General features: G+C 35.0%; 1 protein-coding gene across 2 annotated transcripts; it reads left to right on the top strand.

Moving 5' to 3' along the window:
• SHCBP1 (SHC binding and spindle associated 1) lies at positions 1-26,643 on the top strand. 2 transcript variants are annotated; one of them, XM_077132300.1, is made up of 13 exons: positions 1-128; positions 2,568-2,735; positions 2,913-3,028; positions 4,354-4,562; positions 9,645-9,737; positions 12,455-12,688; positions 12,782-12,950; positions 13,345-13,465; positions 16,071-16,202; positions 16,874-16,992; positions 23,418-23,504; positions 23,871-24,012; positions 25,466-26,643. In XM_077132300.1, the coding sequence occupies exons 1-13, from the start codon at positions 20-22 to the stop codon at positions 25,789-25,791; spliced, it is 2,025 nt and encodes a 674-aa protein (XP_076988415.1). In that variant the 5' UTR covers positions 1-19; the 3' UTR covers positions 25,792-26,643. The 2 variants fall into 2 exon arrangements, with proteins under 2 accessions (XP_076988415.1, XP_076988416.1); XM_077132301.1 differs by lacking the exon at positions 16,071-16,202.
• The last annotated feature ends 209 nt before the right edge of the window (positions 26,644-26,852 follow it).

The following is a 26,852-nucleotide window of genomic DNA, read 5'->3' as shown; positions in this document are numbered from 1 at the left end:
GCACCCGCGGAAATTTGAAATGGCGAGCGGGTTGCTGGTGGGCGGTGGTCTGGGGTCCGAAGCGATGGCTCCAGAGCCAGAGCGCACCAGCTGCGAGGCGGAGGAGGAGCAGGCGCGCCTCGAGAAAGGTAAGCATCTGCAGTGTCCGAACCCCAGGACTTGCCTCCCAGCGGCAGGACGTGGCGGCGGCGGCCTGGAAAGAAGGGGCACTCGGAGGATCTCCGGGTCGCAGGCCTTCCGGACCCGGCTGGCCAGGGCAGTGGGGATGGCTGTGCGAGGCTCAAGACGTCCAAGTCAGGAGGTACCCTCCATTACCCCGAGACAGCAGGGATTTCTACTGGGACGGGAACTCCCCAACCTTAGATGCCTGCGTGGGCCTCAGGGGGCTTCGTACACCCTGAAGCGTAGAGAGTGGGCTCATGTCTCTCATCGCACCATTGAGATCATGATCCGCACACTTCTCTCCGCCCTAAAATAGGAAAGCTGGAGCCCTTGGTCCAGCTAGCTTTCCTAAGCACTCAAAGGGCAGGTGACATGTCCATAGTTAGGGGAACTAATTCTAGAATCTATAACTAGAACCTACGTTTCCTAACTTCCAGTCCTTTCTACTTTTTCATGCAGAGTCCATTCGGTTTTTCCTGACATTTGAAGTTGGTTTAGGGTCTTATTCAAACATTTTAAATTGTGAGGTGGAAAGAGATCTTGCGAAGTGAGAAAACATGTGCGAGTTAATTTCATTTCTAACCAACCTGGTGAATTGGCAAAAGTCACTTGGCTTCAGTTTTCCCATATATAAAACAGAGCCAATGTTCCTACATAATTGCAGAGATGAGTGATATGATGTGTGTCCAAAGTGACTGTAAAGAATTTTGCTGAAGGAAGATGTTGCTTATTTAGCAAACATTTATATATACTGCATGATAGGGACGTTATTTTTTTCTATATCTTTTTTTTTTTTTACTTTTTATTGTAATAACAGATATAAACTCAAATTTTCCCATTTTAACCACTTTCAGACTTACAATTCCATGATACGATTACATTCAAAACATTGTGCTACCATTTCCACTATCCATAACTTCAGCTTTTTCATCACCTCAAGTAGAAACTCTGTACTCATTGAGCACTAACTCTCCCTTCCCCTCACCCCCTGGTAATCTGTAATCGACTATCTTGTCTCTGAAATTTGCCTATACTACGTATTTCATATAAGTGAGATCATACAATATTTGTCTTTATGTCTGGCTTATTTCACTCAATGTGATGTCTTCAAGCTTCATCCATGTTGTAGCATGCATCAGAGACTTCATTCCTTTTTATGGCTAATAGTCCATTGTATGTATATACCATATTTTGTTTATCTATTCATAAATTGATAGGCATTTGGGTTGCTTTCACCTTTTGGCAGTTGTGAATAATGCTGTGTACATCAGTATGCAAACTTCTGTTTGAATTCTTGGGGAAGTTTTATTTAATTCTCTTAATTTAATTGAAGTAGACATACTGTTTTTAATCATCCTTTTATAGTCAAGAAAATTGAGGCATGTAGAAATTTTTGTTAAGCAGCTAGTAAGGTATTGGTGCCCTCTAAGGCTCATGTGATCTTTGTTGGTCCGTGAGCGGCAGACTCTTGAGTACACATGGATTCACTGTAGTGTCAAGTAATTCTGGTGGCTTGAACAGGATCAAAGAAATTGAAAGGAGAAAAGAGAAGGAAGGAATAAAAGGGGTGGGGGGAAAATCGGGGGACAAACTGCCACTAATAAGTTTCAGGTACCTTCCCTGAAACCAGCTCTGGAAACTACCCTCCCTGTCTAAATGCTGCCCTCAGTATTTGTTTATTTAGAAGTTGTTTCATCTATTTAAAACATCTTATTACACAGAATTAGATTTGCTACTGGCTAAATCACACCTTATGAAACATAATTACACACATCCAAACCTAAAGTGATTAACATTTTCTAAGTTTTTCCTTAGACACAGTCATTGAAATTAGTGAGGAGGAATCAAGTACTGCCTTAGTGAACTAAAACTTCCGTATTATTAAGAATCTCTCAACCCTGTTTATTGAGAGGCATTGACAAGCTGATACTGTAGGAAATAAAGGCAGGCTTCAGCCTGTGTGAGAAGAAGTATAGGACATCAGCCATATCCCTATTTCAGTGCAGCTTTATAACAGAGTGATTGCGAGAGACTTGACCATTATAAGCTGCTAACTGTAGTAAAGATAGTTTTATCCTTTTAAGGAGAACTTGGGTGGTTTCCATTGAATTAACAAACAACCCCCTTCCTCTGCCTTCCCCAAAACTTCACAGAATAAAAACAACAAAATACTAACCTGTGAAAGATCTTCAGCTCTTAGTGTTTTGAAGCAGAACTTGGATTTTGAGGTATTAAGTTTGTAAAACTAGTTTCTTCTGACAATGACAGAGGTAAGTAAAGCATCATATTCAAAGCCTTGCTTGTACTTTGCCTGGAATTTCTAAGCAAGGATATGAAAATAGAAGCACTCTACAAATAACTGGACATGTTGAGGATAGTTGACCCTGTTTATTTTGTTGTTTTAGGTTTGTTCCAGGATGAAGACTCATGCAGTGATTGTAGCAATCATGATAAGCCAGGTACTAGTTTACAAAGTTTTATACCAGAAGGGAAAACGCTTTTCCCAGAAATTTTCCATACAAGTCAACTTTTGTTCTATGAACGATTCAGAGCTTATCAGGATTACATTTTAGGTGAGTAGGTTCTGTTTTTTCTCTCCCTTTTTTTCTTCTTATTAGCTTACAAATAGATCATCCAACTCAGTCTCAGACAACCAGTTGTTGGTTCTGACAGATGCGGATTTAATGAATTTATTAACTTCTCCCTACATTATGCAGTCTCAGTTCTTATTGTGTTTAATTTGTTTGTAGCTGACTGCAAGGCCTCTGAAGTAAGGGAATTCACAGCTGAGTTCTTGGAGAAGGTCCTGGAACCATCTGGATGGCGGGCAGTCTGGCACACTAATGTGTTTGAGGTGCTGGTTGAGGTAAATTTAATTCTGTTGTTAAGACATTTCTCCCTAGCTAAAAGCACTTTTCTTCGACTGTTATAGCCAAAGTGCTTAGTTTTAATTAAAGTTTATGAGCTGATTGAAAATGGCATGTTTTTTTGCATCTAATTGCCATGGCATAGAAAGTGTTCTGCAAATGTTAAAGGCAACCGAGGAGGCGCTGCCCAAGGATGGTTTACTGTTTCGTGTCCTTTGGCAAGGGGAAATGGATTATAAACCTGTGAAGTGAAGGAGGTATTTGAGATTATTTAAAAAATAAAGAGGCCTAATTATGAAGTCAGCAGAGTTTCAATTAATGTTTTGCCTCCCTCCTTGTAGCCCATTAAGTTTCTCAAACCAAATAGGCAGTTTAAAACTAGCCCCTTTTTCGCTTAACAAATGTGTAGGTATGTGGTTAATCTGTTGATAATGTATCCCACCTCAGAAAGTAAAAACAATTTCATTTTTCAACTGACTGGGCCTTTTACCTTAAATGTGCACTCTCATTATACCTGCTGAATTTTTCTCAGTGTTTGTTAACTGAATCACAGAAACTCTGTTAAACTAAAATGTTAAACCAGGGAGTGTGATTCCAAGTTGCTGCTGTGGCTTCTTTAGAATATAACATTACATACTGTAATGATTATGTCCTAGGCACTGGTTTGGCTGCTGTTCCTTGTGAAGTTTTAAATTTTGGATTATGCTAAATCTCTGGTTGAAGTTCAGACAATGGTTACCCCCCACCTCCCCACCCCAGTTCATTCTCTACTAAGCAGAGTCATTATTTTGAGAAGGAAATGAATTAATCCTCTGCTCAAAACCCTTAATTCATGGGATTAACTGAGGGCCTGGTGCTGACTTTACGGCTCCTCCCTGGGCTAGAGAGCACATAAAATCCAAGCTCTTCTAAGTTCCTTCATGTCCTATTCTCCTGCTTCTCTCTCCTACCTCATCTTCTTCTTCTGTTCCCCCACACTTGCCTCTTTCTGCACTCCCCCTGCTGCCAAATTTGTCTACCACAGCACTTTTGCCTGGGTTTCGGATGGCTGCTTCGTTCCTGACCATCCTAGCAAAACCAGACCACCCCTACCAGCTTATACTGTCACTACCTGTTACCATCTCATTTGTTTGTCTCCCCAGTTATAATGTAAGCTCCATGAGGGTAAAAGCTAGGCCTTTCTGTTATCCTTTGTACTATAGATGGAGCCCCTTCCCCGTATACCAATTTCATGCTTTAAAAAAATCAGGCTATATTTAGTAATTCATATGTGACTCTTAACTTTGATTTTCTATGCGTTAAGCCATGTTATTTTACATTCCAGGTCACAGATGTGGACTTCTCAGCCCTGAAGGCAGCGGTGAAACTTGCTGAACCTTACCTCTGTGAATCTCGAGTGAGCACTTTTACTGTGGAGTGCATGAAAGAGCTTTTTGAGCTGAAGGAGTACCGACTACCCCTGCAGGAGCTGTGGGTAGTGTTTGATGACTCAGGAATGTTTGACCAGACTGCACTTGCAATTGAGCATGTCAGGTAGGAAGAGAAGTCAATAAAGTGATCTTATACTCAGAAATTGTAAATGTAGCAAAGAAACTTTGCTCTGTATTAGAACCAGATATAAACTCTCAACTGAAAAGTTGGTTATGGCATCTTTGTAATATTTAGAAATATTAGAGTCTTTATATTAAAAACATTTTTATATGTTTAAAATTTTCATTTTGAAGTAATTTCAGACAAAAAAATGGAGGAAAAAATAGTACAAAGAATTCCTATGTACCCTTCCTCTGGTTTCTCCAAATGTTAACCAAAGATAGGAGAGTCTTAATTTGGTTTATATTTATTTAGGAACTGCCTTAAAAGTTTTGGAAGCTAAGAACTATGATTGGTATATTTGAATATAAGAGGAGAGAAAAATAAAGTGAAGAAGGTGCTATATCATGACCTATGCACTCATAAGACTAAAATTCAGTTTTTCAAGGATGTGTCTGGTCAAAGAAAGCATCTTCTCAGGCCCCTTCCAGGATGTGTGGGGAAATGATTTTTGGCGTAGTTGATTTCCACTTTACAAGTATACCCTTTTTCCCTTAAATGACAAAGAAAGCCCATATCTGGATAAATAAATATATTTTTCAGATATATCTTTTATCAGATAGTTCATGACTTTTTGGATCTTCTGTATATAAAGATGGCTTAGTTTTAGCTGTTTAAGAAATGGTCTTATATTCTGTTATGGACAGAAACCAGTTCTTTAGATTTATGTTTCCTGGCCTGATATTGAATATCTAGAGTTAAAAGTTCCTGCATGGTTAGAAATTTTCCATGAGATGTCAGAAGCAGGACCTGAGACACTCTTCAGGAACTGGATGGCTGGATAATGTAATAATCATTATGCCAATAATATTGCTTGGTGTTTTGTAGTTTAAAAAGTACTGGTCAGTTTGTGTATAATTAATGAATTATCCTAGTTTTGCCAAGCTTAATTAGAATACCCCATAAAGAAGCAAGAGTGTCTCAGGCCCTGCTTCTGACATCTCATGGAAAATTTCTAACCATGCAGGAAGTTTTAACTCTAGATATTCAATATCAGGCCAGGAAACATAAATCTAAAGAACTGGTTTCTGTCCATAACAGAATAACTTCCTTATATTTCTATCATTTTTTGTAAAATCCAGCAATTAAAACCTTTGAAGGTAAAAGGACAACTAGTGATTTTAGGATATTAGGAATGAGTGAGTTAATCTCTCTGTATTGGTGTAGAAGTTATTAGAAAGACAAATATCTGGAATTGGTAAGGATGTTATCTGAAAAAGAGCTTGGTTAAATATACTTTGTTTTTGAAAGACTGAGATTCTGGTTAGTGTCCAGAGAAGATTAAATTATGAGGCTCTTCATCTGTTTTTTATTCAATAAATATTTGAGTACTGGGTCCTGAGTTGAGGGTGGAGTACATAAAACAGGCACAATCACCATCGTCAGGAGTCATCAGTATAAAGGTGAGAGATGAAGCTTGATGCAATGATCACACGAAGATATATATGTGATTGTAAACTGCAATGAGCGTTATGAAGAAGCATTCTAAGACTACATTGGGTCGCTGCTATATGGTTAAGAGTCAAGAAAGCCTTGACCATGACATTTGAGCTTGATTTGAAGGGATAGCTAGGTGAAAGTGTTGTAGCAGGGTGGGAGAGGGAACAAGGTCAGGAACTTAGGTGAATTTCAGGACCTGAAAGGTCAGTGTGGCTTGAGGACAGAAAGTATTGGAAAGACCTAGGAAATAAGGTGAGAGAGTTATCAGGGATCAAATGGCTGTGTAGGCCAATTAGTCATCTTCATTTTCAATGAGAAGCAAGGGAAGCCATTGAAGGATTTTCATTCATTCAAGGCTGAATGTAATCAGCTTTGTGTTTTAAAATGCTGCTATGTGGAGAACAAGTTGAGGGAGATGGAATAGCGAAGCAAGAGAAAGAGGCCAGAGAAGCAAGAGAAAGGATATGGAGAAGACAGTGAGGCTCATTGAGAAAGCAGAATGGCCAGAACGTGGGGGTGGAGTGGATGTAGGGGATAAGAGTGAGGAACAAGTTCGACTCCCAGATTTCTGGCTTGAAAGAACAGTGGAGAAGGTGCACTGATGGGGTGATATTTGAACTGAGTCATGAAATGTAAATATAAATTTATTAGGTAGAGAACTTGGGAGGCACTTCTGGTGGCCTTGCTGGCATGTTACAAGGGTTTGGAGGTTTGGAGGAGTTTGATGTATGTATGAAATTGGGAGGGTTTTTTTTGTGGGGGTTAAGGGGTGGCATAAGTAAAGGAGAAGAGCTTAGGCTACATATATATGTAGGATCTCTGAGGTAGGAAAGTTGGTTTAGAATCAGATCATGAACTTGTGGAATATCACCAGAGCTCAAGAATTTGGACCTCATTCTGAGGGTAATGAAGAGCCAGCAGAGGTTTTTAATTGAGTAGAAGCATGCTTGGATCTTACCCCCACCCCCCTCTCCCTTTGGATCTCACTCCCCCTTCCCCCCCTTTTTTTAAAAGGGTGAAGAGACTAATAGCTCAACCAATCTGCAAGAATTAAGAGATGAATTTGATTTCACTGCTCCTTCCTTTTCACAGCAGAACTTCTTAAAAGAGTCATATATAGCCACAGTCTGTGCTTCCCTGTATCTCAGTAACACTTCTATCCCTCTCACCACTGAAACTGTGCTTATCCCGGTCTCCAAAGATTGTCTTGTGTCTGATTGTTACTTCTCTGATCTCATCTTGGTTAACCTCTGAGCCACATTCTAGGTATTTGATCATTTCCATCTTTTTTTATTTTGTAACAGCTTTATTCAGATGTAATTTGCATGTTGTATGATTCACTCATTTAAAGTGTATCATTTAATTTGATGACTTTTAATATAATTACATATATGTGCAACTGTCACCACAGTCAATTTTAGACATTTTCCTCATCTCAAAAAGACCCCATACTCTTTAGCTATCATCCCTCATCTTTCCATCTCCTTCAGTCCTCAGCAACCACTTAATCTGCTTTCTATCTCTATGGATTTCCCTATTCTGGACATTTCATATATATGGAATAATATAATATGTGATCTTTTACTACTGGCTTCTTTCACTTAGCATAATGTCTTCAAACTTCATTCCTTTCTGTGGCTGAATAATATTCCATTGTATGTCTATATCACAGTTTGTTTATCCACTCATCTGTTGATGTACATGTGTTGTTTACACCTGTTGTGAATAGTGCTGCCATAAACATTTGAGTACCAGTATTTGAGTACTTGTTTTCACTTTTTTTGGGTATATATTTGGGAGTGAAATTGTTGGGTCATATGGTATACTCCCATCTTCTTACCACTCTCCTTTCTTGTTTCTGAGATACTACTATCCTGATATCTATCACTGGGTTTCCTTCTCAGTCACCTTGGCTAGTGCTTCTTGTCATACTCAAACTTTAAAATGTTGAAATTACCCAGTTGTTTAGTCCTAGGCCAGCTATTCTTTTATCTTTATAAGCAAGCTTCGAAGCACAGTAGAATCACCTGAGGATTTTCTTTATAGATGTGTTCTAACTAATATCTGGAAAAGGAGTGATGAATCAGAATATCACTGTTTTGCAACCACTAATGAGATAAAGGTTCTAGGCAGCGATGATCAATAGTTGTTAAGACCATTAGGTGAAAAACTGATGGGAGAACTTTGTAGTGGCTATATCAGGCTGACAATACCTGAATTCACTGATCAAACTTAATCTTATAAAGCAAGAGACTGTCAGGCACTATGCTTTCTGGTGGAAGTACAATATACTTCCCCCTAGATCTTACTACCAGTTTATTAGAAATAAAGCAAACAGAAAAACTTATTAATCAATGCTATGGAGATGCAAAGAACAAAATTCAGAGTGTGGAGAACTATTAAATAAATTGCAAGGAGAAAAAAAGTGAGATGTATTTTATATAATAAAAGTGATTTATTTAAGAGCTATATCAATTAAGTGCAATAACTGACTTGTTTGGGTCTTGATTTTAATAGACCAACCACAAAAAAGAACTGGGGAAATTGAACACTGGTGGAATATTTAACAATATTAAGAAAATTTTAAGTTTTGGTAAAAATTATTTTTAGAGATACATACCAAACATTTATGAATGACATATGTCTGAGATTTGCTTCAATAGTGTCAGAATGGTGTGAGGAGAGGAACAGAGAAGTAAGTGGGTGGGTAGAGATGAAGTAAGGTTGCCCATGAGTTAATGAATGTTGAAGCTGTATGATGTATACATGGTATTCATGATACTATTTTCTTTGCTTTTGCATATATTTGAAATTTTCCATAATAAAATTTTGTTAAAAATAAATCTACTTGGGAAGGTTTACAAAAACACAGATGCTGCACTCTAATCTCCCAAGAGATTCTGATTTATTGATCTGTAATAGGGCTGGGAATCAAGTTTTAAAAGCTCAGTGGATTTTAATATGCAGCTGGGGTGGAGAGCTACTGCTCTATATTATATCCCTAGATGATCTCGTCTGTTGCTTGAATACTATCAGTGTGCTGACAATTCTCAGGTTTCTGTCTCTAGTCCTGACCTTTCCTTTGAGCTCTGGGCTTGTACATGTCTCTGCCAACTTGACACCACACACTTGAAGGTCAAATAGGTATCTCAATCCAAACATGGTAAAAGCAGAACTTATTTCACCTCTAAATTGGTTTTTCACCCTGTCTTTCCTATCAGTAAATGGCATTCCCATCCACCCAGTTACAGATGAACAAATAGTTCTGAAAAAAAGACAGCCCTAACAGAACCAATGCCATGAAAAAATCTTCCCTAGCCAATCAAAAGAAAGTGATATTAAGATATGAGAATATTGCATGATATTTACTATAGTTGATGGAATTGTTTTGATTTATTCAAGTCAGTTTTGTTTTCACCTCTACATAACCCTGATATTTCGAGCTAGTGATTGAATTTTTTTTTTGGCATGGGCAGGCTCCAGGAATAGAACCTGGGTCTCCCCCATGGCAGGTGAGAATTCTGCCACTGAGCCACCATTGCACTGCCTGTGATTGAATTTTAATTATACTAATTTCCTTTCTAGGTTTTTCTACCAAAACATTTGGAGGAGTTGGGATGAAGAAGAGGAGGATGAGTACGATTATTTTGTCAGATGTGTTGAACCTCGATTGAGATTGTAAGTATTTATTAATGATCTTGATACATATTGGAAAAATAGCTAGCCTAGGGTTAATTTTACCTGTGGTGTGTGTGTGTGTGTTTGCCAGGGGCCCATGGATAGAAACAGAACCATGTTCAAATAGTGCAACCCACTGACAAGTTATTAAATAAAACCTGCTTTTAGTGTTTATAAACTGAGTCTAAAATCCGGGAGTTCAAGAACGTCTAAATTAACAGCTCACTGTTTTGTAAACCTGAGTAAAATTCAGTTGAGCTAGTGTGTTAAAACCCTTTTGCCTAACTCAAGGTCAATTATTTGAAAATAGTTAGACTAACAGATTTATCTCGGGATGTTTTGTCAAGTTCATGTCCTTAAAACTTATTCGACAGATAAAAGAACTAAGTAGTTAATATTGGTGGTGAATTAAGATTAGCAAAATAGCTAAACATATTCTTCTTCAAATTTATCATATTTTGGTAGGGAAAATCTCCACAAAAATACCCAAATTAACTATGCAATTCAAATAGTTGTGTTCTACACTGACCAGATTAATGTGGCTTTGAGCCTTCCACTAGATGGTGCTCTAAAACCAGGTAATTTTTCCTTGTAGTCAAAATGTGAGATAATTTAATAGGTAGTGTTATAGTAAGAATAAAATTAGAACTTGCCTTCAAAAAAAATTGTAGAAGATAATTTCTTTCTCCTTTTATGAAAGATGATTTGGTTAATAAGATAAGGCAGTAAATAACATTTACATTTCTATGGAACCCAATTTGATTTAGTAAGTTTCTCTTGATTTAAATAGAAAATAATAATAAATAAAAAATAAGTAAAGAGTTTGATTAGTGGTCCTTCCTGGTTTAGAATTCTGGTCTCAAATCTTCAAATTTTCTTTTGTACATTTCCTATTTTCCCATAGTTTAATGAAATGCCAGAATTTCAATGAGGCTGCGTGTTTTCTAGATTTGATATGCTTGCTCTAAAGGAACAATGGCTGGTTTTGATTGAAGTGAAATGTAATGGTAGGTGGCTATCATGTGTGTCTGGCAAATTTGATCTTTGCGTAGGAAAAATTATATTCCAATTTGACAGCTTTACATATATTAATAACAAGAAATGATTTTCATGCAAACTTTGTACAGCACTGGCAGATGGGAAAGCATAAGGGAGAAATTATTTTCAGTTATGGAGAAGAAACTATGGTACTTGATGGAGAAACTGGAATGTTATCAAGTATAGTCAGACTCTTCAAGTACGTCTTTGAGCTAAGATAGGAGTATAGCTATAAACAGTATGGAAGATTCAAAGAAAATCAAACCATGCTGTCTTGGTTTTATACTATGCAGTAAATATTTTTCCTTTCTAATTAAAAAAAGCTCTGCTTTAAAACTTATGGATCTGAGACACACAGATACTGGTTTATTGCTTTCAGAGTATGAAATGTCAATATAATGAGAAAAATTAAACTGATTGGCATGAATATTGAAAGTACTAAAATACTTATTTTAAAATTTGAGTCTTAATCTCCACAATACAATAGACCTGATCAAGCAGTCAGTGGATTGGTCCCCGATGTTTTGTTTGCAAAGAGGATTTTAGAATGTCTTTAAATGGATATGGATTTAAACCAGAGCAGACAAAATCCTTGCTTTTCAAGCTTCACTTAATTTACTTACTTGAAAAACGGGGAAATTATTTTTTATTCATTTAAAATAACTATTTGAATATTCACCATAATCTGATGTAAATTTGCTTAGGATGTGGTTCTGGTTTCCCTACCCATATTTTATTTAGAGCATGACTAAGTTTACAAAAAAACCAAAAATCATCTAAGGCAATAGTTTTCAACCTTGGCTGCACATTAGAATTCCTGGGGAATTTTAAAAAAGAAAACAACAACAGCTTTCTACTTCCAGAGCATCTGTAGTCTTAAAAACACCCCAGGAGAATCTAATATATAGCCAGAACTGAAAACCTCAGGCCTAAGTCATAGCTAGTCAATATATTTTTAACTGAGAAATAAAACAATTATTTATAAATTATAGGTAATGAGAATAATATTGCACTTTATTTTTAAATCCATTAATTTCAAGTCCATTAACTCGATTGTGCATTCATACATTATTTTATTGCATCTATAAATAACTTGAGAATGTATCTAAATTAATAATAAACTTTAAGTGCTAATAAGGTTGTCCCATAATCTTCCTGAGGGAAAGTTCAGTAAAATTTTGTGCCATAGTGCTTTAAATGTGATGAAGGACTAGATGATGTGAATCACTTCTGATTTCTGATCCTATAAATATGGTAATCTTAAACATTGTTAGAAAAGAATTTGGGATAGTTTTTGGTCCCAGCCCCACCTACCATCCACTTATTATTGTGAAGGTTTTAAATCTAATATATGATAAAAAAAAAAGTAATTTCTTATTAACTAATGATTACAAATTGTGCAGTATGAACTCTTAGTGCTTAAAACACCAATGCTTGGATCTAAGTAAAAAAAAAAGAACTCAAAAGAAGGAAAATTAGTGACCTTAATAAAGCAGCACTTAAAATTTCAATAGCTTCCACTTACAATAAAGTGCTATTCAGAAAGCCTTAACATGTACCTGAGTTGTATACTATAAAACATTTTTCTCACTGGGTCTTTGAGGACTAAATGGACTGTCTCAATGATAGGAAAATGTGTCTGGAAGGCAATGGATTTTAACATGCTTTTAAACTTTCAGGCATTATGACATTCTTGAAGACAGAGTTCCTTCAGGACTTATTGTTGACTACCACAATTTGCTGTCTCAATGTGAGGAGAGTTACAGGAAATTTTTAAACCTGAGAAGCAGTTTGTCAAATTGTAATTCTGATTCTGAGCAGGAAAACATTTCCATGGTAGAAGGTTTAAAATTGTATTCAGAAATCGAACAGTTAAAGCAAAAGCTAAAACTCATTGAGAATCCTTTGTTGAGGTATGTGTATCTTTTTATTCTTTGCTGGTTAACAGCTTTTTTTTTAAACAGCTATCTTTCTAAGTCCTGACAGGTTTGTGTGGTTTCTTTCAGATATGTGTTTGGTTACCAGAAGAATTCTAATATCCAAGCTAAGGGAGTCCGTCCAAATGGTCAGAAGGTCACCCATGTGGTCTCCTGCACCATGGTGACTGGGCTACTGCAGTCCTTGCTCAGGGACAGGCTTTGTCAGGAGCCCTGTAAGGAGGAAACAGAAATTCAGGTAAAAAGACAGTTTCTTGCCCCAGCTGATGTTTTCCCTCTGCCTCACTCAAGGATTTCATGAATTCTGCAATGTATTTATAGGAGCTTCTTAGAGCTGATTCTTGGTGAAATTTGAAAAGAGCACATTGCCTTTTTTTTCTTTTGCATGGGCAGGCACAGGGACTCGAACCCCGGTCTCCAGGCATCACAGGCAAGGATTCTGCCACTGTCGCACTGCCCAGAGCACATTGCCTTTTGTCAGCAATGGTCACTAAGCATGTGGTGGGCTCAGCAGTGCATTATCAAGGGAGATAATTAAATACATAGTTTTAACTCCATTTTCAAAGTGAAACATAAAGTTACCTGGTTGCTTTTGGGGGTGTGTATATTTGCAATTTGTTGTTGTTTTCTAGTTCCATAGTGATCCATTGTCTGCTATAAATGCCTGCTATGAAGGTGACACTGTTATTGTCTGTCCTGGCCATTACGTGGTACATGGCACCTTCTCCATGGCTGATTCCATTGAGCTGGAAGGTGAGTATGGAAGATAACACAACGGAATTCTCATGCATGATATGCTTGAGAAAACAGTCTATTAATGGTCTAGTTGAAGCTTCAAGAATATAATTTAACTCATTTGATTTCAAATGAATTGCTTTGAAACATTAAGGGTATTTAAAGTTAATGGGATTGATCCAGTGTTTGAGCAACTTGAGTTATGATTCTTTGTAATATGTACATGTGCTGGGAAGATGTTCACAGACATATATAGAAAAAAAATCATTAGGAAGAAGTATACTTTCCAGATTGTAGGAGGTTTATGGAAAGGATCTCATTTCTAGAATAAAAAAATCTTACCAGCAGTATGTTTTTAGTTTAATATTTTTTGGATGTGTTGCTTGTTCTTTTTCATATATGTTATGTGTATATGGTCCATGGTTTTTTTGTTTTAAATTTAGCTTAATCTGCTGAGAGGCATAGTGAAATACGTTTACCTTAAAATTCATACAAAATAGACATTATTTTTCTTAATTCTTTAAAAGGTTACTGAGGGTGCAGGGGTGGTTGAGTGGTAGAATGCTCACCTTTCAAGTGGGAGACCCGGGTTTGATTTCTGGACCATGCACCGCCCCTCCCCCCCCCCTGCCAAAAAAAATGCCAGAAATCCTACATTTTGTGTCTTGACCAAAGTGTACTTTTGAGAAAATTAATACTGACAGATTCTATTAAAAATAACTTTTTAGCAGTTGCAATCTTGTACATTTAGAGTGATTCCTAAATTTAGGTTACTTTACAATCATTCATCTTGGTCCTGTATATTTACGTATCATGTTAAATTTAGATGCACCTGTTTATTTACCAAAACAGCTTTAAGTTAGCAATAAAGCTTGTAATGCAAAAAATCGTATATCACTTTGGGGCTTGTGCAACTGTTCACAAACCACTTAAGCTATGTTCTTTATCTTTTTTCTTGTCAGAACTTCTTAATGGAAGCAAGGCTGTGAGTTTAATTTCCTGCTGTTCACCAGTATATCTTCTCACTCCCTTTTTTTGTTTTATGTGTGTAATTTTTTGTTCTTTCTCCTCTCCAATATTTGATTTATATAGATGTGTGTGTATAAATAACAGATGTGCAGGATAAATCATTTTAAAAATACTTTATTTTTTGACAAAGGAAAGATAACATTGCTATTTTAGATTGTAAGGTGTATAAGAGTTCTTCCGATATTGGTGAGGAAATTATAATGTAATTGCCAGCATGTCATAAATAACCATATAAAATTCTGATAGTTAAGTGTAAAAATGAGTAAATTTACTAACAGAGGGCATTTCTGAGAATTTGAGGAATCAGATGGTATCTGTTATGTAGATATATGGAGAAGTTATTCCTTTGTAAGAAATGATATCTGATAGTGATTAAAAATAAAGCTTATTTGATTGTGATCTATAGCTAACACTTATACAAGAGATATATCGACTACGACTGTGTGGAGGGTATTAACACTACTAACTAGTGTTTTCTTTCTTGTTTAGAACATCCATTAACTTAGGTAATGATTTCATGTCTTAAACTGCCAAGAACATATAATTCATTTATGTACTAATCTCAGTTTTTCTCGTTATGGCATTTACATTTTTTTTTTTCTGATGATAAAAAACATTGGTTATTGTAGTAAGTTTGCAGAGTACACTCAGACGCATAAAAAAAATCGGAAAAATAACTTACTCATAATCCTATCATCCAGAGACCACCAACAGATAGCATGCTGGTTCATAGAGTCCTCTTGCATTCTCTAGTGTCCCCAGTGACTTGTCTGTACTTTTCAAATATAGATTTCCTCAGTGGTTTTGCCTTTTTAATGGAGTTACTGCTTTCATTTACTCAAGCCAAGACTCGTCTTTAGACGATGAGTTATTTCTTACTTAAAGCTTTTTTTTTCAATGCAGTTTATTTGAGATATAGCCACACACCATATAAGCCATCCGAAGTATAAGTATAAAAGTAAAGTTTTGTTTTTATCATGAAAATCAGATAATTTTTTGGTTTTCTGATACTACCTTTTTCTTTTTTTTATAAGCCCATTCAAAGACCCTGCCTGCAGTTTTAGTTTGAGTAAGATTTATAAAGAGCCAATGTTTTCTATTGGTTAGCAAAGTAGATAGTTTTTTCTAGTAGCTAAACTATTTTGAGTCAGTTTGTCAGTCTGTTTAAAAAAATATTAAGATGCTTGGGCTTTTTCAAAACTAATTTCTATTAGACTCTTTAGAATTGTACAAAAACTTAGAAGGACTGAATGTTTAAACGGTCTTTAGTTTGGCTCTGAGCATTTAGGATTATTTGTTTATTAAAACAGTTCTATAAGTGAATTTATTGCTAAACTGGTATGAGGTGGTTGATAGGGTCGTCTTCCTATCAACGTTGATATGGAGTCATATTGGGGAATTGTTACTGTTAAAGATGGAATACTCTGTTTTAAATTTAACAGTATGTATAGGGAGATGAGTAGGTGTTATTTAAATGCAACCAGGTTGACTGGTATCAAATATCTTCTGGAGCCATTTGAATTAGAGAAATTTTTGTTTTTGTGTTTAGACATTTCCCCTTACCCATCTTGAGTGTTCTTGCTCTCTTCCTTAGGATATGGTTTGCCAGATGACATTGTAATAGAAAAGAGGGGCAAAGGAGATACTTTTGTGGATTGTACAGGTGCAGATATAAAGATCTCAAGCATAAAATTTGTTCAGCATGATGCTGTAGAAGGAATCTTAAGTAAGTATAGGGATATTTGATGTATTATTTGTTCCAGACTTTGAAGAAAAACTTTTCTTTCCACAGAATAATCAATTTAATGAATTGTGTATTAATCGAGTATATTTATGTACATAGGTTGACAAATTAGGAAACTTATCCCAAAGTGAAAAACAACTTAGCCAATTCTTAAAGGTTTGTTAGTTTAATATTGGTTTCTTTTCTGTGTGGTCAGATTTTTTTTTTTAAACATTCGAATATTGTGGTTTTCTTAAGTTCAATTTAGCACTAACCTCATACTAGCTGTCTTCATTGTGCTAGTATTTGTTTCCTCAGGTTTTTACCCCTCTCTTTAATCAGGGCTCTCTTTCTTCTCCCTTCCAAGATTGCTCAACAAAGTTTCTCTCTTTTTTTTCCCCTAATGAAAAAGTGCTTTTTAACTTGGTTTTGAATTTTGGAGGTTGTCATTCTTTTTTTTTAAGAGCATGTTACTTTTAGATTGTAGAAAATTAGAATTTAGAGAATAACTTGAAATGGTCATATATGTTATGAATGTCTGATTCAGGTAATAATTTTAAATGATAGCTACTGAGAAATATTTAGATCAAATCTAATGTTAACTCCGGGACATTTCTAATATTGGAAGAGGCATGGTGCTGCTTAAAGCATTTGAATGTATGTTTTCATGATAGGTATTCACCATGGCAAGACTACACTGGAAAACTGTGTGCTGCAATGTGAGACTACAGGTGTCACAGTACGGACATCAGCAGAGCTGTTAATGAAAAACTCGGATTTATATGGTGCCAAGGTATGATTTCGGTGAAGCAGTTTGGGTTAAATTCTAAATAAGTTAATAAAATAAAATAAAAGATGTAAATGCATGCTCCTGTTCTCTTTCTTCAAAGATTCAGACATGCATACTAAAATAGCCAGGTTCAATTTTTCAAGTTTCTTTTTATTTAGCATTTCAAAACAGAGAATAGCAAGAAAGATAGATTTCACAGCTGTTCTATGTTAACTTTAAAGAAAGTTTTAGGCCCTTAAAGTCACAGCTTTGTAAACAAATTTATAGCAATTGAAAGCCAATTGCTTTTTTTAAATTTCAATATTTAGAGATAATTGTAGATTCATATGCAGTTGTAAGAAATAATGCAGAGAATCCTAAATGTTATGCCCTTTACCAGTTTATCCCAGTGGTAACATCTTGCAAAATTATAGTACAAAAATCAACCAGTATACATTAGACATTAATACAGTCACGACACATAACATTTCCATCACCATAAAAATCCCTTTTTATACTCATACCCACTTGTCTCTCTCCCCCAATTCCTCCTTAAGGAACTAGCAAACACTAAACTCCATTTCTAATGTTTTGTTTTTTTTTTTTTCATTTCAAGAATGTTATGTAAATGGGATCATACAGCATGTAACCTTGTGGGATTGACTTTTTTCACTGGCATAATTCCTGGAGATTCGTTCACGTTTTTGATGTGTCAATAGTTTGTTCTTTTTTATTGCTGAGTAGTATTCTGTGGTATGGGCATACCAAAGTTTAGCTATCCCCCAGCTGACAGACATCTGAGTTGTTTCCAGTTTAGGGCTATTATGAATAAACATTTGTGTACAGGATTTTGGATAAAGAGTTTTCACTTTTCTGAAATAAATGCCCAGAAGTCTGTATTGCTGGGTCATATAGTAGTTGCATGTTTAGTTTTTTTTTAAGAAACTATCAAACTATTTTCCTTAGAGACTGTATCATTTTACTTTTCCACAATAAGGAAGTGATCCATTTTCTCCATATTCTTGCCAGCATTTAGTGTTTACACTATTTTTTACTTTAGTCATTCTGATCAGTGTGTAGGTGTGTTACATTTGTGGTTTAAATTTGCATTTTCCTAATGACTAATGCTGGTGAACATCTTTTCATGTGCCTATTTGTCATCCTTTTCAGTAAAATGTTTGCTCATTTTTAATTGGATTACATGTTCTTTTTTACTATAGTGTTTAGAAAATTCTTTACATATTTTGAATACTTGTCCTTTGTTGGATATGTGGTTTGCACATATTTTCTCCCAGTCTGTAGTCTGTCTTTAATCCTCTTCATGTGACTTTTATAGAGCTAAGTTTTACATTTTCTTAAACCCTAATTTCTCACATTTTCTTTTTATGGATCTTCTTTTTGTGTTAAGTTTAAGGACTCTTTGCCTAGCCTTAGATCCCAAAACTTTTTTCATGTTGTTTTATGGTTTTACATTTTATATTTAAGTCCATGATCCATTTTGAGTTAATTTTTGTATAACATATGAGACTCAGGTCGAGATTCAGTTGTTTGCTTATGGATCTCTAATTGCTCCTGCACCGTTTCTTAAAAAGGCTCTCCTTCCAATGAGTTGTTTTTACCTTTTTGTCAAAAATCAGTTTTGGGGAAAAAAAATCAGTGGGGCATAGTTGTGTGCCTCTATTTCTGGATTTGCTATACTGTTTAATTGATCTGTGTACCTATTCCTCCACCAATATACACAGTCTTAATTATTGTAGCTATGTAGTAAAACTTGAATCTGGTAGAGTGATTCCTTCCATTTGATTTGTCTTTTAAAAATTTATTTTAGTTTTTCTAGTTCCTTTGCCTTTCCATGCAAATTTTGGAATAATTTTGTTCTGTCCACAAAATAATTTTTCTGAGATTTTGATGGGAGCTACATTAAACTACATATCAATTTGGGGAGAATTGACATCTTTACTATGTTTAGCCTTTCTATCTATGAACACAGAATGTCTCCCCATTTATTTAGATCTTTTTCTTTCATCAGTATTGTGTAGTTTTTAGCATGCAAGTATTGTACATTTTTTTTAGATTATACCTATTTCATTTTTTTGAGTGATTATAAATGATACTGTATTTTAAATTTCAGTGTCCATGTGTTCATTGCTAGTTAGAGAAATAGAACTGATCTGTATGTTTTTCATGTATCCTGTGAATTTTCTGAACCCGCTTATTAGTTCTGTGAGTTTTTTTGGTAAATTCTTTGGAATTTTCTACAAAAAACAATTAAATCATCTGCAAACAGAGACAGTTTTATTTCTTCCTTTCTGGGTTGTTTGTCTTTTATTTCCTTTTCTTGCATTTTAGCATAGAACTTTAACACTATGTTGCATAAAAGTAGTGAGATTGGGCATCCTTACCTTAGGAGGAAAGCAGTCAGCCTTTCACCGTTAAGTATAAGATTTGCTGTAGGTTTTTTGTAGATACTTTTTATCAAACTGGGGAAATTTTCCTACATCTCTATTTTTCTGAAAGTTTTTCTCATGAGTGGGTGTTTAATTTTGTCTTGATTTTTGCATCATTTGATACAATTATGTAATTTTTCTCATTTAGCCTGTTAATATAATGTAATGGATTACACAGATTGATTTTTTAAAATACTGAACCAGCCTTACTTGCATCCCTGGAATAAGCCCATCTTGACATGCTATATAATTATTTTTATACATGCTGAATTCTGTTTACTGATATTTTATTAAGAATTTTTGTATCTATATCCATGTGGGATATTGATTGTCTTTTTTTGAAATGTCTTTGGTTTTGTTATCAGGGCAATACTATTTTCATAAAATGAATTGAGAAGTATTCTCTCCTCTTCTATTTTCTGGAAAAGATTATATAGAATTGGTATTAATTTTTCTTTAAATGCTTGGTAGATTTCTCCAGTGAAACTGTCTGGGTTTGGAGTTTTGAAATTATAAATTTAATTTTCATTAATAGTAGTAGGGCTCTTCAAATTATCTACTTCATGTTTTGGTTGTTTGGTATGTTTTGATAGTCTGCGTTTTTCAAAGAATTAGATGATTTCTTCTTAGTTGTCAACTTTACATCTGTAGAGTTACTTGTAGCTAATCCTTTATCATTTTAATGTCTTCAGGATATCCCTTTCTCATTCCTGGTATTTGTAATTTGTGTGCTCTTTCTTATTTTAGACAGTCTTGTTAGAAGTCTGTCAGTTTTATTGATCTTTGCAAAGAAGCAGATCTTTTTCTTTAATTTGTTCTATTCAATTTTCAGTTTCATTGATTTCTGCTCTTTATTATATCTTTCTGCTTGCTTATTTTGTTCTTTTTCTAGATTCTTGATGTAGATTAGATTATTGATTAACTTTATTCTTTTTTAATATATATATTTAGTGCTATGAATTTCCCTCTCAGCAGTGCTTTACCTGGGTCATGCAGATTTTGGTATGTTGTGTTTTCATTCATTAACCCATATAATATTTAGAAATATATTGCTTAGTTTCCATGTTTTTGGAGTTTTACTGTTATCTTTTGGTTATTGATTTCTAGTTTGATTATATTTTGTGGAAAACAACTCTGTGTGGTTTCAATTCTTTTAAATTTGTTGAGGTTTGTTTTACGATCTATCTTGGAATTATATTCTTTGGGCATTTGAAAAGAATGTATATTCTGCTGTGGTTGTGTAAAGTATTCTATTAATGTCTTATTGGTTGATGATGTTAAGTTCATCTATTGTTCTTGCTGATTTTATGTCTAGTTTTGTCAGTTGTTGAGAGGCAGTGTTGAAGTTTCCAATGTAATTGTATATTTGTTTCTCCTTTCAGTTTTATTAACTTTGACTCACATATTTTGCAGTTCTATTGTTTTGTGCACACACATTTAGGATTGCTTGGTCTTCTTGGTGAATTGGCCATTTTACCATTATATATTGTTCCTTTCTGTCTCTGGTAATTTTCTTTGCTCTCAAGTCTACTTTATCTGATATTAATATAGCTATACCTACTTTCCTTTGATCAGTGTTTGCAAAACATGTCTTTTTCCATCTTTTTACTTTTGACCTGCCTATATTGTTGGGTTTTAAGTGAGTTTCTTATAGAGGGTGTACAGTTTGGGTCATGTGTTTTAATCAACTCTGCCAATCTCTATCTTTTCATTGACGTCTTTAGATCATTTACATTTACTATAATCACTGATGGTCTTAAGTGTACCATTTTCTTTTTGTTTTCTATTTGTTCTCTGTTTTTCATTTTTTTTTGTTTTCTGTTTTCTTTTTCGTCACTACCTCTGGGTTTTTTGACATAATTTAGAAGCCCATGATAATTCATCTATTGATTTATCTATTGGATTTTTGAGTATATCTCTTTGTACAGCTTTTTTACTGGTTGTTCTAGGTATAAAATCATATGTACAAAACATTTCACAGTTTACTGGTATTGTCATTAAGTGAAATATAAAACCCTACCTGTTTGTATATCTCTTTACCCTCTCCTGTTTATAATTGTCCTAAATATTTCCTCTACATATGTTTAGAACCATATCAGACAGTGTTACAATTTTTGTTTCAACTGTCAAACATTATTTATAATATAATTTTTGTTTTATCTGTCAAACATAATTTAGAAAACTCGAGAGAAAAAAGAATCCCATTATTTTTAGTTTCCCAGCTGCTAAAACAAATATCATACATTGGGTTGGCATGAAAGCAGTAATTTATTGGCTGAGAGTTTCAGAGACTAGAAGGCCTACTTTCCTTCTGAAGTCAATATCTTCTGGTTGGCCAAAATCTTTGGGGGGCTGCTTGGCTTTTCTGTCACATAGCATTGCACATGGTGGTGGTGTCTTATTTGATTCTGAGTTCTGTTAACTTCCAGCTTTTGGCTGGTTGCTTCTCCCCGTGGCTTCTCTTTTTGTGTTCAATTTTCTTTAATTATAATGACTTCAGCCATATTGGCTTAAGGTCCGCACTCTTTCCGTTTGGGCATACCTTAACCAATACCTTCATAAGCCTTGTTCACAAATATGTTTTCACCCACAGGACCAAGGGTTGGGATCTTTTATGCGGCACATAATTCAATCTCAATGGCACCTTGTATTTACCATAATTTTGTTGTATTCTTTCTCCTTTCCTGATGTCCCAAGATTGCTTTATTATTTCCTTTTTATTTAGAAGACTTCCTTTTGCCATTCTGTTTGGGTAGATTGCTGGTGACAAGTTTTCATAGTTTTCCCTTATCTTATAGTGTCATGATTTCTTCTTTATTATTGAGGCATATTTTTGCTGGACATAAGAGTCTGGCTTGATGGTTCTTTTCTTTCAACATTTGAAGAATACTGTGCCATTACCTTTGGCCTCTATGGTTTTATATGAGAAAATTCCTATCATTCAAATTTTCTTTCTCTATAGCTAAGGTATTGCTTTTCTCTAGCTGCTTTCTGTATTTTTCCTCTGTCTTTAGTTTTTAGAAGGTTAATTTTGATATGTCATGTCATGAATTTCTTTGAGTTATTGTGTAGTTTGGTATCTAGCCAATTAAGTGCTAGTAATCCCAATAGCGGGGCATTGTAATAAATATTTACTCTCGGTAAACTACCATTCTTAGAAAAACAACTCAACATATATGTGGTAGCTATCTCACAAATGTTAATAACAACTCTTCTTTATCTTTGAAATTTTGTATTAAATTATTCCCCAAATGGTTTCTTGAGTATAGATATTTGAGCAAATAATTTTTACTTCCCAAATTGCCTAGCATGGTATCAAGAAATAAGGTTTTTCTATTACTGTTACTTTTTTATTGGTACCATGGATGCTGAGTGATAATGTGAGAAAATTAGGCCATGCATGGATTTTTCTGGTTACTCTGTATAAATGAGATACTTGAATTGGCAGCTAATTTTAACATATGTAAAGTATGTGTATGTAAAGTGGTGGATGTTTATTGTCTAACTTTTTTCAAAGAGATTTTGAGGTTGGAGTAATTTAAAACTGATATGTTTTTAAAAATAGGGTCTTGTTTCTGTTCTCAAATTACAATATTTTACTAGATGCAAGCACTGCCTTCCATTGAGCATCTCTGAGAAAATGAGTGCATCTTTCAGTGAAATTTTTAAATGATTTTTTTATTTTTCCAGAATCAGTAAACTGATTTGTCCAGAGTGAAGGAAAATGCAACAGGAATTGAATGCTGACATTCTTAGCTAAAGGGGTGTTTGTGTGAGTCTGTGTCTATTTTGTTTTGGGGAGTGATAAATGTTAGCAGGCTGGAAATGGAGCAAATGGAAATGCTGATTAGAAATACCTAATGAAACTTATCTCTAAAACACTTTCTATTTTTACTTTGCATTTGTACTGTGTTAAAGTCTAAGAAGTGATTATAACAAACTTTCTCTTATAGTCCTGTCTTTTAAAAATAAATTGTGAATTTCTCAAATTGTAACTTGTAGGGTGCTGGAATAGAAATATATCCGGGGAGTAAGTGCACCCTGAATGACAATGGGATCCATCACTGTAAGGAAGGGATACTCATTAAGGTGAGCACCTGGTGAAGCATCCTCCTTTAGCGATTAGAATGAGAAATAATTACATTTTATTAAATCCCAATGTTGGGTTCTGTTGTTTTCCAATTTTGAAAACCATAAGCACTATATCAATTTTAATAATATCAATAGTTGGTGATTGAAAGTCTCTTGTGAGAATGCTTTCTGCCTATAGATCTGTTGAAATGAGAGAATGTTGTGTCACTCAGAGCTCAGACTGCACTAAAACATATTAATAAGCATAGCTTTTCTACTTTATCTTTATTTTTAGAATAGTCTGAACAAAAGTGAGAAGATTTTTAAAGCAGGCAGTGTTAAATATGACAGTTCCTTAAAACATTTTTGCTTTCAATGTCACAGGACTTCTTAGATGAGCATTATGACATTCCCAAAATAACCATGGTGAATAATGTCATACATAATAATGAAGGTTATGGTGTTGTCTTGGTGAAACCTACAATTTTCTCCGACCTGCAAGAAGATGCCCAAGATGAAACTGAAGGTACAATATATTTAGTGCTCTTTTAGATGAAAAAAGTTTACTTTATTTCAGTATTGAACTCTGATTAAGACTCTAGTCCTTCCTCTCTTCCTTAAAAATGATTATTGGCACAGGCTTGCGCATGGAGATAGAGAGGTTTGGAAAAACCTTAACATAGAATTTCAGGGTAAAAGAAATTTTCAAGGTGAACTAATTCAGCTATTCATTCACACCTTGATGGTGTGGTTTTTCTTGTCCTGCTCTTCCCTTCTTACCAAGCTTGGATTTCTAAAAATTTATAGAATAAATTTATAGAATAAAGGTGGGTATATGATAGCAGTGGTGTCTCTTGCTGTCATTTGTGAAGAATGAAGGCAGAGAAATGATGAAGACTGCATTTACTAGAGGGGATGGTAGATTTTGCCCTTGCTTTTTATTGGTTGAAGTAAATGTCTTCCTGTCATCTGCCCTTCTTGACAGCCAAGATAAACTAATCCAGTGAGCCTTTCATGAATTTCAAACCATAACCCAGATCACTATTTGATCTGTTATAGAAAAGGATTAAGCATTGAGGTGGGTGAGCAGAGTTTAAAGAATGACAGGTATCCTCATCATCCTTCAGAATCCTCTCCAGTTATTTCTGTGACTTCTACTTTATCTCGAGTTCTGTAGCGCAGAAGTCCAGGGGCCTTGACTGGATTCTCTGCTTAGGGCCTCACAAGGGTCAGGTGAGCAGGGCTCTTACCTGGAAGCTCTGTGTGAGACTGTTTTCAGGGTCACTTATGTTGTTGGCAGAAACCGGTTTCTTCTGGTGGTAGGATGAGGTCTCCATTTTCTTACTCAGTAGTGGAGAACCTCTCTAACATTAAATCTCTCTCCTGCTTTGAATCTCTCTGGTTTCTTCTACAACCACCTAGAGAAAGCTCTGCTTTGAAGAGCTTATGTGATTAGGTTAGGCCTACTCGAACAATTTGCTTTCTTAAGGTCAGTAACTTTTATTACATGTGCATCCCTTTTGCCATGTAACAATCATGGTAGTAACAGGAGGAGGTGGGGATCATGGAAGCCATCTAGAATTCTGCCTATCACAAGCACTCACTTCAGCTGTAATTAACTGCTATATTGGGAGTTCCTTTAGGAAAAGTTGTGCTGTCTTATTAATCTTTCCATCCTAGCTCTTAACACAGTGCTTAGCAGGTAGTAAAGATATAGGAAATGTCTGTTGAGTGAATAAGGTTCTAAAGTGGAAGGAATTGGAAATTGGTGATCCCATAAGATGATAAGGAAACTTTGGTATGAAGAGTGGGACAATTGTTCACTGAGATTCTTATGACAAAGAACTTGTAAAACCAAAGTCAGATGTCAGCAGAAACAACTTGAAAACTATGGAATAAACTGTGTAGAAACATACATATTTTAGTTAGCTTAGTTTGTATATTTAACTTCATTTGTTATAATTTATGTATTTCTCCAGAAAATAAAGCACTTAACATGCAGACAACTGGAGAGGCAGATGCACCTGAAAAAGTGGATCTAGAAGAGCTGATTGAATGTGCAACTGGTAAAATGGAGCCTTATGTAAGATCTGTTCTTTCTGAGGAAGTCGAAGGCAATTGCGAAATTGTAAATGAACTAGTTGCTGCCTCCACCAAGAAAGGCCAGATGAAGAAGAAAAGGTTGAGTGAACTGGGGATTACACGAGCTGATGACAACTTAATGTCACAGGAGATGTTTGTTTCTATTGTGGGGAACCAGTTCAAGTGGAATGGGAAAGGGAGTTTTGGCACCTTTCTTTTCTGACCACTATAATGTGAATAGATATCAAAATATTGGATTTCGCACATGCTGCCCTAAGAATCACTGCTGCTATCATAGTTTGCTTCATGCCTGTATTTTATATTTGATATATTTGATTAGGTTTCAGTGAAATATAGATTTATTTCTATCTGCAGGTGTTGCACATAAAACACTCCCTTTTATAAGAAAGATTTTAAAAACCTATATAGAAAAATTGGAGATTTCTTATCTAGGAAGTCTTGCTTGCCTAGATATACAGTTCTCTAATATTAGCCTGTTAGTAACTTTCTACTGTAAATACACTTTAATCTGCACTTCGAAAGTAGGAGGAAAGTCAGGAATGCATTATGAGTGCACAAAAATGTGATAGGTGTCAAATGTGCAGTGTTCTCATGTTGTCTTTTTATCCCAATTACATCAAATCTGATTTCTAAGCAGTATTTGCATAATACATTGCCTTAAAATAAAACCTTTTATGATTGTGAAGTTATCTGTTGAATCTGATTTATTATTGAAAATCTCAGTGGGATACATTTTTATGTTAAACCCTGCAATCATCAAAACAGTAATAGATAGCATAGCAGGTTTGAAACAGAAATCAAATGTGTTGTTCGGAGCCAACGCATACATAGGGTATTTTAACTGTTGCTGAATATGAATGATAAAAAGAGGGTGCTTCCTTTCACCGTAACAGTATTCTAATAAAATTTCTCACTTCTCTTCCACAGTCAAAATGATTACCATAAAACTTGTATTAGCTACGTATTCTTGATATCATATTATAAAGCACAGCTTTTAAAAATATTTATATTCTAAAAAAAGTATGTTACATTAATATGCCTACTTATTAAAATTCCAGTTTTGAAATATTGAACTTGAATCTTGTCATATCTTTCCGTCATAGACAATAATGTTGGTGTAGCATATGCAGTCCTTTGAAGTACACACACTATTTTGATATCTCTTTGGTGTTTCAGAAAAAATATTAGCTTTTTCCCTCAAGTATGGCTACATTTTTTCTTACATTTGGATAAATAATAACTTATTTTTTTGATGCTACTAAA

This window comes from Tamandua tetradactyla, chromosome 16, assembly GCF_023851605.1.
Source record: "Tamandua tetradactyla isolate mTamTet1 chromosome 16, mTamTet1.pri, whole genome shotgun sequence".
In the NCBI taxonomy this organism is placed as follows: Eukaryota; Metazoa; Chordata; class Mammalia; order Pilosa; family Myrmecophagidae; genus Tamandua; species Tamandua tetradactyla.
This window is presented reverse-complemented; position numbering and strand designations above follow the sequence as displayed.

Coding starts and splice junctions, on each gene's coding strand:
- SHCBP1 (XM_077132300.1), top strand. CDS start 20: ATGGCGAGCGGGTTGCTGGTGGGCGGTGGTCTGGGGTCCGAAGCGATG. Junction 9,738..12,454: donor GTTGAACCTCGATTGAGATT/GTAAGTATTTAT, acceptor TTAAACTTTCAG/GCATTATGACATTCTTGAAG. Junction 12,951..13,344: donor AGGAGGAAACAGAAATTCAG/GTAAAAAGACAG, acceptor GTTGTTTTCTAG/TTCCATAGTGATCCATTGTC.